The sequence below is a fragment of the Eumetopias jubatus genome, unplaced genomic scaffold (assembly GCF_037043125.1).
Source record: "Eumetopias jubatus isolate StellerSeaLion01/CBP00866 unplaced genomic scaffold, mEumJub1_p1.0 scaffold_7, whole genome shotgun sequence".
Taxonomy (NCBI): domain Eukaryota; kingdom Metazoa; phylum Chordata; class Mammalia; order Carnivora; family Otariidae; genus Eumetopias; species Eumetopias jubatus.
The window spans coordinates 26183139-26199246 of NW_028274813.1; the positions used below are offsets into that span (position 1 = coordinate 26183139).

A 16108-nucleotide genomic window follows, 5' to 3' on the forward strand; every position below is an offset into this window, starting at 1 on the left:
TCCACATTTAAGTGATACCAATGCAGTATTTGTCTTTTTCTGCTTCACTTACTTCACTTAGCTTAATTCCCCCCAAGTCCATTCATGTTGTCACAAATGGCAGGATTTCCTTCTTTCTCATGGCTCAGTAATATTCTAGTGTGTGTGTGTGTGTGTGTGTGTGTGTGTACACATCTTCTTTATCCATTCATCCACTGATGGACACAGAGGTTGTTTCCCTATCTTGGCTATTGTGAATAATGCTGCAATGAACATGGGAGTGCAGATATCTTTTCAATATCCTGTTTTCACTTCCTTCGGATGTATATCCAGAAGTGGGATTCTGAATCATATGATAGCTCTATTTTTGGTCTTTTGAGGAACCTTCATACTGTTTTTTATAGTGGCTGCACCAATTTACATTCCTACCAACAGCACACATCCTTGCCAACACTTATCTCTTATCTTTCTGATGACAGGTGTGAGGTGATATCTCCTTGCGGTTTTGATCTGCCTTTCCCCGATGATTAGTAATGTTGAGCACCTTTCCATGTACCTGTTAGCCGTTTCTATGTCTTTGGAAAAATGTCTATTTGGTTCTCCTGCCATTTTTAATTGGATTGTTTGTTCTTGCTACTGAGTTGTATGAGTTCTTCAGATATTTTGGATATTAACCACTTGTCAGATAAATGATTTGCAATTATTTTATCCCAACTGACAGGTTACCTTTTCATTTTGATATGGATTACACTGTATCTGTAGATTGCCTTGTGTAGTATTTACATCTTGACAATATTAATTCTTCCAATCCATGAACATAGAATATCTATTTATTTTTGTGTCTTCTTCAATTTCTTTCACAAATGTCTTACAGAGTTCAGTGTATAGATCTTTCACCTCCTTGGTTAAATTTATTTCTAGGTATTTTATTCTTTTTGATGCAATTATAAACAGGACTGTTTTCTTAATTTCTCTTTCTGATGGTCTGTTGTTAGTGTATTGAAATGCAACTGATTTTGTATATTGATCTTGTATCTTGAAACTTTACTGAATTCATATACTAGTTCTAACAGTTTTTGGTGGAGTCTTTAGAAAACATTATGTATTTTCTATATATAATATCAAATCATCTGCATATCGTGATAGTTTTACTTCTTCCTTTCCAATTCGTATGCGTTTTATTTCATTTTCTTGCCTAACTGCTCTGTTTGAGATTTCCAATACTATGTTGAATTAAAGTGGCAAAAGTAGGCATCTTGTCTTGTTCTGATGTGTATAATTCTTACTTTCAATATAGTTTGCAATATCATTCTGATCCAAGTTACTTAAAAGAATGTTTAAAAATTCCCAAATTACTCAGGCATTCTGTCCAGACTTTTAATATTTCATTTTATTGTAAAATGGTCAAAGAATGATATAATTCTGTATCATAATTGCTACTTTTTGAGGCTTTAATGGAAATGTTCTAGTTTTGAAAAATATTCCGTGGGAGCTCTGCAGGGCACAAAACTGTGTATCTATTAATTTAATCTCATTAATTATATTGTTCAAAACCCTTCATGTCCTTATGTTAGGTCTGTTTTGCTGGTAATAATGACTATTACTTCTATTCCCTTTCTGGAATGCATTATCTTAGGGTGAATCCACCTTTTGTCAACATTTTTATCTATATATACTTTGTCCTAAGAATTTTGAAAGAATTTTTTAAATCTGTCCTCTATTTCACTAATTCAATTTTCTGCAGTGCCCAATAATCGTGTTTAACCCAGTTTTTCACTTAGGTATTTCTCATTTTCTCCCTGACCACAGACTACCTACTCTCTACATGAGATAGCTTTTTTAAGCACTACACATCAATGTGCTCTATGCTCAAATTTTGTCAAGAATACACATTAAGTATTTTCTAAAATGTTGTCTTCTTGCTTGCTTGAACTTATTTCAGAGGTTGGCAGCTCCCCTGAGTCTTCTTCATTGAGCTTTCTTTTAAGCTATACCATCTATTCCTAGACCCCAAGATTTTTAAATATTTGCTCATCCTCAGAGAGGAAAGTCTAAGTTTGCCATTAAAGACTTATGATCATGGAGGAACTGATTTGGATTCTATAAAATCCGTAAGATCCTGCCCAAATATTTTAAAAAGATTTTCCTACTCAGGTAAGAAAGAAAAGTGAGAGATGGGAAATATCCAACAGTTATATTACCATTTTTTAAAACAAGATTTCATTTATTTATTTGAGAGAGAGACAGAGACAGTGAAAGAGACAGCAACAGAGAGCAAGAGCGGGGAAGAGAGGGAGAAGCAGGCTCCCTGCTGAGCAGAGAGCCCAACACGGGGCTCAATCCCAGGACCCTGGGATCAGGACCTGAGCCGAAGGCAGACACTTAACTGACTGAGCCACCCATTATATTACCAAGTGCCCCAGTTATATTATCATTTTAACAACTGTTTTTACATCCCAGTGGCAGGGATGAGAAGTAAGATTTTAATTTAAATTACCCAAGTATGAATCACCAAAGGAAGACCCATCATTCCATGACTCTCATGTACTTCTTCTCCTCACTGGACCATACACATGCCAGCAGCAACTTCTGGTTCGGTGTGGTTACTAGCACCCAGTTCTCTGACCAATGTCATCAACCATGCCAAAAGCAAAACCCTAAGATCTCCTAACGCCACCACTGAGGTCCAAATGCTGAGGGCTGATAGAGGAAAGAGTCTAAGTGGCAGACCTCTTGACTAGCCCCCCCCCACCCCTTCTTTGTACTTCCAGACCCTTCCCCTTAGAGTGACAGGGTGTTGAATGGTATATTCCAGGTCTCCCAGTCATTTCCCAGACTTCATTCTCACAGGAAGGAAGTATATAAAAGCCTTCAGTATTGTTCAATTCAATCCTTCTTGTGCTACATCTAACGGAAGTTCTCCCAACACTTCAGTTGGAGAGTGACAATAATTCTTCCCCTTTTGAGTATTTCAGTGGCCACTTAAGTAGTAAAACTGGTGTGGAAAGAGAAGGGAGCGTGCTCTTAAGTGCTTACATTGCATTTTCCCTGAGGCAGTATTTTAGGATGATTAACCTGTCATTTGCTGTACATAATGGATCTGAACAGGTTGGTGGGGGGCCTTTGAAATCAGTGGTCTATTGGGAAGAGTCTGGGGTTAGCACAGGTGACCCAGATTCGGCTTTGGCTCTGCCACTGACCACCCGTGGACCTTGCTCCACTCACAGCCTTTCACTATGCCTGCAGTCTTTTATCTTTCAGCACTAAAAGTCTATCATTATATATTTTGGAAATACGTAATTTAGAGAATCCTGTATTTAAGGACGGATATGCCACAGATTTTATCGTATTTCTTGAAACTACACATAATAAAAAAGGCTGAAAGACTGCCAGAAGATGGTTGGCTACAATATGACTCCTTGGATCCTCACATCAAGAACCTACTTTTGGAACGTTAGAACTCCTGATCACTTTGCCTCACGTTAATGACTCATATGTTAAAAAGATAGAGCATATTTTTTAAACCTGATCCTCACTTTTATATCTGTCTGACCTTACTCTCTGAGCATCTTTCATCATATTGCTCATATCAACACATATTCAGGTCCCATGAACTGGTACTAGTCTCCCCATGCTACTGGGCTCCTGGCCACCCTCCTCCCTTCCTGATGCCCAGCAGCCATTAACAAACACCACTGTCCTGGGTGCTGACACAGAAGTTACCTTCAATTTCCACCAAGGTCACTCTGATGCAGAATATCGTACAACTTGGGCAAGGAAAGGTAATCCTAGCTATTTAAAGAAAAGCACTTTAGTTAAGTCTGGGGTTTCTTTCGCAGTTTTCTTTCTTCAGAGAAGCCCCAGGTACCACAGCTTTGACTCTGCCCTTCCCAGTCATGGCTAGTCCATGAGTTTTGCCCATGTCCCTGGCAAACTTTAATCTCCTCAGGTTTCTTTCTCTTTATTTCCTGGAGAGTACGATTCTGGCTCTGAGAAAAAGGTCATTTACAAGGAAGGCACAGTTCATAGGCATGTAGTTGCTCCTAGCCTGTCATTCCTCTTGGTTCAGCTGTTTGGGAGAAATACCACAAATAGTTGTAAAAGGAGGATCTGAAGTGGGTACTAAATTATGACATGCTGCAAACACTAGAGAGGAAAATCAAGCAAGGCTCTTGGCACTATGGAAAGGGGAAAAAAAGTTTAAATCGTTTTCTTCACAGAATTGACCAAGGAGATTTAGCTAAAGGAAATAAAAGTATATGAATTTGAGAACTACAACAAAGAACTTCTGGGCCAAGCGGGGATGAAGAAATGGCCGTAAAGCAACAGGATTAAAAAACGAATGTGCTCATAAAAAGTTTTCAACGGAACAGACAGAAAACAAGTTATTTTGGTTAATTATTCAGTGGGGACAGTGGTTTTGTTTTACCGATGGGAAACTGAAACCTTTAGAGGGAAAGTCACTTGAATATTATCATAAAGAAATAGGACCCCACTGCTCTGATTCTCAACTCCCTTTGCATCAACATCCAAACGACATTCCATCTTTTATGTTCTATTGTTCTCTAAACTCAACCCTCTAGGATGTGGAAACTTTGATGCTCTTGGAAATTGCTTCTATATTTGTCCAATGCCAACTTCTGTGCTAGGAGAAGTTTGAAGTTCAACCCAAAAACACAGGGCCTGGCACGGTCAATAGCTCATTACAACTTCTCATTAGTTGTGTCTCTTGGGGCAACTATGGCATTCCTGAGTGTGACTCAGTATCACCACTCATAACTGAGGGTTCCTGATTAATCTGAACTGAGCCAGAATAAAGGCTGAAATGAGCTCCCAGCAAATGAAGCAACGTATCTTGCAGGAAGAACGTAAAAAGTTGCATGAAAATTTCTTGAAATGCCATCCTAGTGTTAACCTAAGTATGATATAGTATAATGCCAAACACCTGTTCAGCATATGTTATGTACCAGGCACCGTATTTGTGCTTGACGTTAATTCATCTATTTCTCTTAATAACCCCATGAGGCAGGTACTATTATTATCCCTATTTTAAATAGGAAATGAAGTCACATCAATGTTAAGTAACTTGCTAGGCTGGCTAGGAACATGAATTACTTTAGAACAATAAGAATATTATCGACTGATACTCAAGGATCCTAATTTCAGGGGACATGAAAGTTTTCTCTAGATTAAAAATAACTTAACCAATCCAAATAAAGTATGGAGTTTATAGTTCATAATAATGTACCAATGACAGTTTTTCAGTACGGCACTTTCTTCAAATGTACCATGGTGATACAGGATGTTACCAACGGGGAGAACGGGGTGTTCTTATTTTCATGTGTGCTGTCTTTACAACCTTTCTGTAAATCTGAAATTACTATAAAATAAAAAGGTGATTTTTAAAAACCTTTATCTGAATACTTTTTAGAGGGAACTTGTCATTGAGTCGAGTCAGATAAGAACAATGTTATTCCTTTTCCTGAAAGACCGAAGAATATTAAAAACAGTGGGGCCCTCACAACACTGTGCATTTTACACATAAGTGAGAGAAATGTTAAGGTCTCCATTAGTACTAACTTATTTAGCTTCAGAGACTTGTGCTAGAATTTTAAAGGCAAATTGGAAACTATTTCCTGGAACAACGCCTTACAGCATGCCTTTTGATACTTGGATTATATTTCTTAAATTCTGAAGAAATCTTGCTTTTTTCCCCCCTTCTGTGCATTTTTGGTGCTGAGCTGTTTCCGGTTTTCCCACACTCCTGCCTGTCAGAGAGAAGAAACCACAAAAATGCAGGAAAGTTTGTCCATAGAGCTGCAATTCCATCTCAAAGGCTGAAGAGTTCTCTTGCCAGCAATGAGTTCAGGGCAGTGGACGGCATCTTCAATGTCCAGTGCTGCTGCCTGCTGACAGAGCCCACCCACCCCCCCACCGCCCCGGGCAGACAAGCCAGCCACACAGGCCACCGTGGGCCATCTCAGGCAAATTCAACATTCATATCTGACTCATGGATTTTCCTACCTAACTGTGGGCTTTTCGAACCTGTGAAAGGGAGCATGGTTTTGGAATGCTTATGATGGCAACCAAGGCTCACTGAGTTCTTCTGTGGGCTAGGTCTTGTTCTGTGTACTTTACGTGTATTAACTCTAATAGTTAGCAATGTCCTATGAAGAAGATACTCTTTATTATCTCCGCTTCAGAACTGTGGAAAGTGAGGCTAACAGATTCAGGACCTTGCAACTTGCCAAAGGTCTTCAGTTAGTAAACTGTGGAGTGAGGGTGTTAACACAGGCAGTCTGGCTCCAGAGGCTGCACCCTTAAGGACTCACCTCTACTCTTGCCAGGGTGAGAAGCCATACAGCTTTCCTTCTTCCTGTGCTCTTGGCCTTCGACCACAACCTGCCCCCTTCCGACTGCCCTTCCCTCCTGCTCCAGAGAGTTCTGTAAAGTCATTACAATGCCATGTATTCCTACACGGCACTTGGCACCTAGTAGGCACTGAGTAAATATTTGTTGGATAAATGAATAATGGCAGCAGTATAATTAAAACAACCACGAGGGATTGGTTTCCATCCAAATCCAGAATTTGATTCACTGTCCAAGGGGGAAAAAAGAGGAACTGCTTTTTCCATGTCCTAGGACTCGTTCTTACAACTAAAATTGATTTTGCGAAGGACAAATGAACGGAGAGCCTTAATGAGAGCAAGAGAAATACACAAACCCCTTCTAGGTGTTTATCCATCAGGGAATGCCTGCTTCTTACAGGCATCTTTGAAAAGTTCCCCAATTTTAAATGGAGAAGGGCTGTCAGAACTAATACTCTTTATTAGTCTGTTTCTGGTTCGTTAGCTAAAATATGGCTGGAAATAGAGTGAAGGAAGGAATGTGAAAAAATTTGATTCAGGCATGTAAATGTCTTTTTGAGGTAAAATGGGCATACTACAAAAGGTATTAGAAATAAGTTGCCCTACAGAGCGTGCTGACTAATGTCAATGAAGTTAACTGCCCCCGCCCCCCATGAAATCCCATTCCAATGTCTTCACATTCAAACGCCTAGGAGTAAACAACAAACAAGGGTTGGGGTGGGGGAGAAGTACTGAATTTTATATGAAATTATAAACCCGACCTCAGCAGGATTCACTGGCTCCCCAGGTGATTCTGACTTACAGCCCAGGCTGAGAACCATAGTTAACTTTTAGTCCCCAGCAGGGGTTCCCGTCTTCAACATTTCAGTAACAAAGGATTTTGAAGGCCTCGTAAATAAAGAGTACTCTTAGCACAGAATTGATACAACTCAGAAGAAACTGAACAGAAGATTAAGGAAAACTTACTTGGAGGCCCTCTGGGATGTCGTCTTTCTGAGGACTTGTTTGTGATTGGCTGGGGGCTTGGGGACCAGTGAGGAGGAAGAACTTGGAGGTGGCACCACTTTTTGTGGCAGAGTGGTTGGCTTCTGGCCACTAGCTGTGGCACTTGAAATTCTGCAAGCTGCACCATTATTTATTGTCCACAAATTAGAGTTAGAGAGTGTCTGGCTGCCAAAGATGGCCTACAAGAGAAAGAAAAAAGATGGGCAATGGAGATGCCCTTTACAACCCATTTGCTATAATTTTTTAGGACAAATTTCTCTAATAATGCCAGTGCAGGGCCACATTCAGAGAAGGGAAATCTCTGGAAGCATAGAGTTGAGATGGTCTTATTGGAAGTACACTGGGCTAGGAATCAGGGTATCTGGGTACTGTGTATTCTCCACCTGTGGCAATCAGAAAAGCATTTGGTCTCTCTCAGCCTTTGTTTCCTTCAGTCAACAAATATTTAATGAATGTCTCCTACTGGGTATCAAGCATGAGAAATAACGCACAAAACAAAAGTGGCTTGAAGCCTGACTCAACTCCAGCACACTCGGAGAACTGTGAACTCCTCTAGAAGACGAGTGGAAAGAAGCCGGTGTGGTAATGGTACAGTGAGCAGTGGAGAGAGGAAGCCGGAACAGAAAAGTTCTGTTAGTAACTTTTCTGACATAGTAACGCCTTGTTGACCTAAAGAGTGACATAAGACTTTACATTTTGGGGGCGCCTGGGTGGCTCAGTCGGTCAAGCAGCTGCCTTCGGCTCAGGTCATGATCCCGGGGTCCTGCGATGGAGCTCTACACTGGGCTCCCTGCTCCGCGGGGAGCCTGCTTCTCCCTCTCCTTCTCACTTGTGCTCTCTCTCTTGCTAGCTCTCTCTCAAGTAAATAAATAAAATCTTAAAAAAAAAAAAAGACTTTACATTTTAAAACACCTTCACAGGCACCTGGCTGGTTCAGTGGGTAGAGCTGATCTCAGGGCTGTAGGTTCAAGTCTCCCATGTTGGGTATAGAGATTACTTAAAAATAAAATCTTTGAAAAAATGAAATAAAACACTTTCAAAGTAAAATTACTATCGAATACTAGTTGCTAAATGAATCTAAGATCAACACAAAGGTATATTTGCTCAGAAGGTAAGCCTACAAATGATTTGTAGGCTTAGGGGCACCATCTAAATATCACAAACACCAACATATGTCTGTTAGGATGTAAATGTATGCTTTCTCAAGCACACGCTTAAAAAATTCTTTAGAACTTATTTACCTCATTAGAAATTGGATTATTTTGGGGTCACAAATTTTGTTACTGATCATTCAATACTATTAATACTGCTTACAATATGCACGCATTATAAAAGCTTTAAATGTGAAATAATACTAAGAGAAAAAGAATAAAATTGACAAAACACATAAGGTATTTTTTATTAAAAGGACTTCTGGCAATTGATTTCCATCTGTAGACACTACATTTAAAGAGACATGGGAGAAATGCCATTTCCTTATGGCAAGGCCTAAAGGAATAAGATCAGACACTCTTAGGAAACATTCACCTTCTACATAGACTTTATTAGTATTGTCTTTTATGACTTTTATTTTTTAAGACATAAAAGATAAATTGGGTAGCTTTAGTAAAATGTTCACCAATCCTTCTATACTCATGCCTCGGAATGTCCCATTTCAGGGAAATGTGCCCAAAGGTCCTGGGCTAGGCAGGTCTGAGGGGGATCAAAGAGTCTTGTGTGGAGTAAATGTGTTTGATGCACAGGCCTGACAAAGGGCAAAGTGATTTCAGAGGAAGAGGGTCAGAGCATTTTCAAATGGACCAGTCTGACTGAGATGTTCTTCATCTCTGCAAACCATCCAAAGGAGAAACTGAAGAGCTCTTCGCTTACCTCCGTCTCTGACCCAAAGAAGGGGAACAAAGGAAGATCCAAGCCCATGGGCAAAGCCAGGAGGTTGGCACTGGGTGGCGGGGAGTGTGTACATGTGGGAAGGTCTAAGATGGTCGGAGAAGGCCCAGGAAGCCTGATTCTGCTCCAGCAAGCCTTCTGAGGACAAGTAACCAAAGGGCGCAGCAAGGCAGCCTCGAAAACAAATCCATTCCTCTCAGGCACCTTTTCCATATCCGAGGGTATGGTCTCCCCACATCTCTGGGAGACATTCGACTAGAGGGAGGGAGGCAGGAAAGGGCTACCGTAGGTTTCTGTTTTCACCACTACATCCCAACACATGACCCTAGATTGAAGAGTGCTTGAAAGATGCCTCATTCAGGCCTCTATCAATATTTTTGTTCATAATAAAGAAAGGAAGAAAGGAAGAAAGGGAAAAAAGGTGCCTCCTTCAGGCTAGGGAAGACATTAGAAATCAGAATGAGGGCTGAAGAGCTCTAATAGCAGCCATCCATAGACAAATTCACTGAATGAGTAGCAGAGAAGAAAAGCCATTGTTAGCCACGGGCTCTTAGAAATGAAAATATTCCTTATGGAGTGCAATTTTTCATGCTGTAAAGGAACTGCCATCAGTAAAGAACATCCATTCAATACATGTTGCCAAGGTGACAACTGAACCATATTTTCAAGATCACCGAGTTTTTATTTTGCTAAAAAATCCTGCTGGGACATCTAAATACAAATAAAAAAATTAATAAAAACAGCAAGATCAGAACAGTATGAGTATAGGAAGCACCTATTTTTGTAAAATGAAAAAAGAATATGCATAACCACACACACACACACATATACACACACCAACACACACAGATACACAAACACACAGAAAAACATACACATAAGGTTGGTATCTGCACAGAACAATTCTGAAAGGATATAAAAAAACAAAAACAAAAACTAGTAACCTCCATGGAAGAGAACTGGTTAGCTGGGGGTCCAGGAGAGAGGGAAACTAATTGTTTACTATGTATCATTTATATCCTTTTGAATTTTGTACCATCCATATGTAGTTACTTATTACAAAAATAAATTATTCAAAGGTCAAAAGAAAGTCCAATTCTGTTAAGATTTAAGCAGGTAACAAAATTAACTCAATACAAGTCAAAGCATCCAAATGGCACCCCAGTTTCAACCAGGTGGGTACAGCACTCACTATTAGGGTGGGCTGAAGAAGCAGTTCACTGTTCAACACTTACCATATGCCTACAAAACCAGATTTGGTCATCAGTGAAAGGCAGAGACTCAGGTAAGTGGAAAATAGCACGGCTTTGCAGTCAAACGCGCCTGGGTGCAAATGTGGGCGCTGTCACTTATAAACGGGGTGACCTTTTCAAGTTATTGAACTCCTCTGGCCTTTAGCTTCCTCAGAGGCAATCAGAATTACTTTGCTGGATTATTGGGGATTAAATGAAGATCACATATGTAAATCTAGCCCAGGCATTCAATGAAGGATTCTTGTAATAGACCAAATATCAGGCTTATAGTAGACACTCAACAAATGCTCCATTCCTCCCCAAACCGCCACCTCGGTTCACTGAGGAACCAAAGAATGGGATGACATGCAAGTCTGCCTATCTGTAGTGATCCATGACTGGCAGCTGGTTATGCGTTTATCAACATATTTTTCTAGACTTACGATGATGCTCACTAGCTGTGAAAGCACACTCTTAAAATGAAAACACGTGTTTAGGTTCCCCAGATCATATTTACTCACTTCTCTCTGGCAGGAATAATCTTTTCCTCTTCTGAATGCTTGTAACAATTAATTTGTACGTGTCTTATCACATTTAGTACATTCTACCTTGTGCTATGGACACTGATGTATGTCCTTTTCTCTCCTCCTGGACAATGCACACTGGAGATGGCTGGATTGACATCTGATTACTTTTTGTTTCACTCACAGTGCCTAGACGGCCTTGTACATAAAAGGTGCTTAATAAACATTTACCCCATGGATGCAAATAACAAAACTCGTATTATAACCACTACTCACTTTTTTTGTTTGTTTGCTTTTGCAACAACCAAATTCCTATAACAAGAAAACAGGCAAGTTTGTGTTCACACAGAGATGTAATCTTGTACTAGGACCATTCTCTGGGCTTTGAATAGGGCCTAATGTATTATTTGTGTTCAACTTACACTCAGCCACAAAATCTAAGTAAGCCCTTCAGTAGATCCCAAACAAAAATAAATTCATCTTGGGGCGCCTGGGTGGCTCAGTCGTTAAGCATCTATCTGCCTTTGGCTCAGGTCATGATCCCAGGGTCCTGGGATTGAGCCCCGCATCGGGCTCCCTGCTCGGCCAGGAGCCTGCTTCTTCCTCTCCCACTCGCCCCTGCTTGTGTTCCCTCTCTAGCTGTCTCTCTCTCTGTGTCAAATAAATAAATAAATAAATAAATAAATAAATAATCTAAAAAATAAAAAATAAAAAATAAATTCATCTTCCTAGATGCAAATTTTATAGCAGGCCTTTAGACATTGATGTTCTGTGGTGATAAGATCAGTCTTTACCTCAAATAACAAAAGGAATTAGGAGAATTTATTGCTTAGGAGACTGTCACTTGCCTGGATGCTAACACTTCTTTCCTTTTTCCTAATAATACTGCCCTTATTTTGTTTGGGTAATGATGTGTGCCCAGCTAAAAAACTGTATTTCCCAATCTCTCCTGTACTTAGAAATAGCCATGTGACATAGTTCTGAGATATAAACAGAAATTTCCAGGTGCAGTTTCCAGGAAAGCTCTTTAAAGAGGGGGGCAAACTGGGTTAGTACACAACTTTTGCCCCTTACTGTTTTTCCTCCCACCCAGAATACGGATGTCCAGCGAGCACCAGGTAAAAGTTACTCCCTAAGGATTGCAAAGCATTAAGGACAGGAAAAGCATGGGCTCCTGACAGTACCACAGAGTTCAGGAGAGCCTAACTCTAGATTTCCGATTATATGGGGGAAAAAAACCCTCTAACTTGGTAAGTCATAGCGGGGAGAGGGGTCTGCTAGATGCAGCAAAATGAAATCCTAACTGAGCTGAGATATAATCCTCAATCTACCAAAGAGTCACGCTTGTTTAAGCCTTAATATAACATAAATGTACTGCATCGCAAAAAAGCAGATACTCTTTCCAAATACAGCAAAAAAGCCTCTAGGTTCTCAGTTGCTGTTCAGTAACCATACTCTAATATGCTGAATGGATAATGAAATGCACACAATTCCGTACCATCCAAAATTCTAAAGAGTCAGTAATGTAGACAAGTTCCCAGGTATTTCACCAAAACCAAGGCTAAGTGTAATGAAATTAAAGCAATCACATTTGATAAGAAGAAACCCAGGAAAGTACTTAGGCAACGTTAAAAAGCAGATATATAAATGAATTTATTTCCACCGTTGGAAGAAATCAGCCTCCCCAGGCCTCTCATAGCATACTGGCCCCAATCCTACAGTTCCATCAACGACAGATTATGTGAATTGTTTTGTCCTGATATTCATTCATAAATGGACAGAAGAATTAGATAAAGTTCTCTCTGTATAAATCCTAAGAAAGGTGAGGTTTGGATGCACAATACCAGCGCACTGCACTTGTGGGTTAACAACCGGGAAGGGGCCTACACCGTCATCAGTCAATGTCCTGGGAATGTGAGAGCTGTGTAAGCACTGGCCTCCACTCAAGACCTGGTCAACATATACAAGACTTTTGCTTCTTTATTGGGTGTGGGAAACAGCCATGCTTCAGTAAGGAGACTCAGAGAAAACCACAGTTTGAGGGTTGGCTTGGCCCCAGGCCAAAGACTGGAAAGGCCCTCCTTCTCCCACAACAGAAGGGTACTCGTGGGTGGGAAGGAGGAATTTCTGATAGACAGAACACAGACTGCAACTTGGAAGGTTATGGGGAAGCAAGATCTGGGCTCTCTAACTAGAAAGATAATACTGTTCAGAGATTAAATTCTGGGAGGTTTTTTTCTTTCTTTTTTTTTTTTTTAATTCCTTCCAGAAAAACACTTCTTGGTGATGAAGTAGAGCTGGAAAACTCTTTGTTGTGAAATAACTTTAAATTCATTTTTTTTTTAATTAAGGGAGATAAAGTAGGGAAATGTTAAACTCTACTTCAATGGGTTAAGTCTTTTTGTACCCCTTTTACTTTGGTTCCAGAAAAGAAAACATTTTTATGCATTATTCTCCCCACTGAGATTTTATCCTAACTTGGATAAAGTTCCCATTACATAGTACACAAAACTGCTTCTAGAATGTTGCTCTCTGGCAGCTCAAGTACTGGGATGGTATATCTTCCTGAGCATGTCAGATGCTAATCACTCACCTTACTACAACCAGCCAAGAGCTGTTCAATGCAAAGAACACATTGTGCCTTTTGTGCAATCGTATGATGCTGTAAAAAGCTTGGGGCCAAGGTGAGGGTGAGGGTAGCTGTTTCTATTTTAGCAAAAGCAAGCTTCCAAAAGGCCTTTGTCTCACATTGTATGGAGTTCTTGGCTGTCTTCCATTCACAATGTTTGTCAGCTGGGACAAGACTGGAGGCTGAGCAACAGAAACAGAGTACAACTTCTGGTACTGTGGACAAGGCGGGGAGCAGTGCTATAACCCTGAAAGGGATGGGGCAGAAACCCAGAAGATGCTACTGTTCATACAGAGAGAGACTGACGACGTGAATACCTGGGATAGGGCTTTGAGTGGTCAAAGATACCAGAAGTTCTCTGGCATATCCTTTTATTTCTAAAATCAATTAAGAGGCTCTGTCTTCTTTAGCATCTAAGACTGAAGGCTCTTATTAATTCAAATGATCTACTCTCCAGGATGTGAATACAGCTGCTTACCTGTAATGAAAATCTAGTCACCAACAAAAACCACTGTGTTTTAGGCATTTTCTAAGTCAACTCTACTTGTATATTTGAGAAACAATGCTGGTCATTAATAGATACTTAGGTATGCTCCTGAGCCTCAGACTCTGTCATCCAATAAAACCAAAGAGTCCAGCAGTAGTCTCTGAGTTGGTTTTTCAACAGCATCAAGACAACTGAACTGATTTTGGGCCAGGTGTGTGTTATGACCAAAGAAGTCCAACCATGAGGCAGCTGGCTAAGGCCAGAGTTGCAGTCAATGACCAGAAGACCTGGTGAAATTAAGTAGCCCTAAGATGTCATGTAGATGACCTTCCCTCACTAGCAGCCCATCATGGTATTAATCATCCTTTCTACTTTTTCTTCTCATATCTCACTAGCAATTGTGAATGAATTCATTTGCATTTATTTTCAATTGTTCAAATATGTAAATATAAGTAAAAAAAAGTAGCCAATTAATACTTTATGAGGCTTGAACTTCTCCTAAACACTTTCTTTAATATCATCTTAACCAACTTCTGCTTCTGGCACAGGGAAGGGGTGGGTAACTAAAACCCCGAAATTGAAATTATAATGCTATGTATATTTAAGGTTAAAAGTAATACATAATAGGGGTGCCTGGGTGCCCCAGTCAGTTAAGCGGCCCACTCTTGGTTTCAGCTCAGGTCATGATCTCAGGGTCGTGAAATCAAGCCCTCCATCGGGCTCTGCACTAAGTGTGGAGTCTACTTAAGATTTTCTCTCTCTCCTTTCCCTTTGTCTCTCCACCCCCTGCTCATGCACTCTCAAAAAAAAAAAAAAAAAAGTAATACATAATAGAAGGGATATCTGCACAACCGTATTCATTGAAGCATTATTCACAACAGCTAAGATGTGGATGCAATCTAAATGCCTATCAATAGATGAATGGATAAAGAAAATGTATATACATACGATGGAATATCATTCAGCCTTAAAAAAAGAAAGAAATCCTGTAATATGCTACAACATGGATGGACCTTCAGGACATTATGCTAAGTGAAACAAGCCAGTCATGAAAAAGACAAATACTGTATGATTCCACTTATATGAGGTATCTAAAGTAATCAAACTCATAGAAACACAAAATAGAATGGTCATTGCCAGGGGCCAGGTGGAGGGGAAAACAGGGAGTTGTTCAGTGAATATAGACTTTCAGTCATGCAAGATGAAAACATTTTATTGATCTGTTACACAACAATGTTCATAGTCAACAATACTGTATCATACACTTAATTATTAAGAGGGTAAATTTGTGCTATGTGTTTTTACCACGATGAAAAAAAAGTAATACATGATAAGAGCCATGAATTTTTCAAAAAAGATTTTATTTATTTGACAGAGAGAGAGAGAACATGAGCAGAGGGAGGGGCAGAGAGAAGCAGAATCCCCCTGCTGAGCAGGGAGCCCGATGTAGGGCTCGATGCAGGGCTTGATCCCAGGACTCTGGGATCATGACCTGAGCCGAAGGCAGACAATGACTGAGCCACCCAGGTGCCCCAAGAGCTATGAATTTTTATTGAGCTTTCACCCTGGGTCAACATTCCGCTAAACACTTTACATGCTATTATCTCATTTAATCCTCCCAACCACTGAGGTGGGTCCCATTATCATCTATCTCTATATACAGAGGAAGCAACCAAGGCACAAAAAGGTTCCATAATTTGCCATGATGGCACATCTACTAAGTAGCAAGCTAGGATCCATGCCCACAAAGAGTCTGATTTCAAAGCCCCATTACACAACACAGCCTTATTTATGTTATGCTGATTCCCTTCAAATGCAAATCCACTGAAATCATATTTCCCTTCCAAAGCAAATCTAAAGCAAACCTAGCAATGTGTCCAATTTTCATCAGATGCATTTAAAAGACCCAGATTTCACTAGCTTTACTCCAAGAACGAAAGCTTGAAAAAAATTTGTCTATAAGCAGATTTTTATTACTTATTTTAAAAGTTAAAGTA

General features: G+C 40.1%; 1 protein-coding gene across 12 annotated transcripts in view; it reads right to left on the reverse strand.

Moving 5' to 3' along the window:
- Nucleotides 1-16108, reverse strand: part of TTLL5 (tubulin tyrosine ligase like 5) — a 273355-nt gene that overhangs the window by 60342 nt on the left and 196905 nt on the right. For all 12 annotated transcript variants that reach the window (XR_003607888.2, XM_028096103.2, XM_028096363.2 and 9 more), the window contains one exon: nucleotides 7314-7531. Coding sequence is in view for 11 of the 12 variants with exons in the window: in XM_028096103.2 (XP_027951904.1) it covers nucleotides 7314-7531 (218 nt within the window). In the remaining variant the exon portion in view is untranslated. The remainder of the gene's footprint in view (nucleotides 1-7313; nucleotides 7532-16108) is intronic.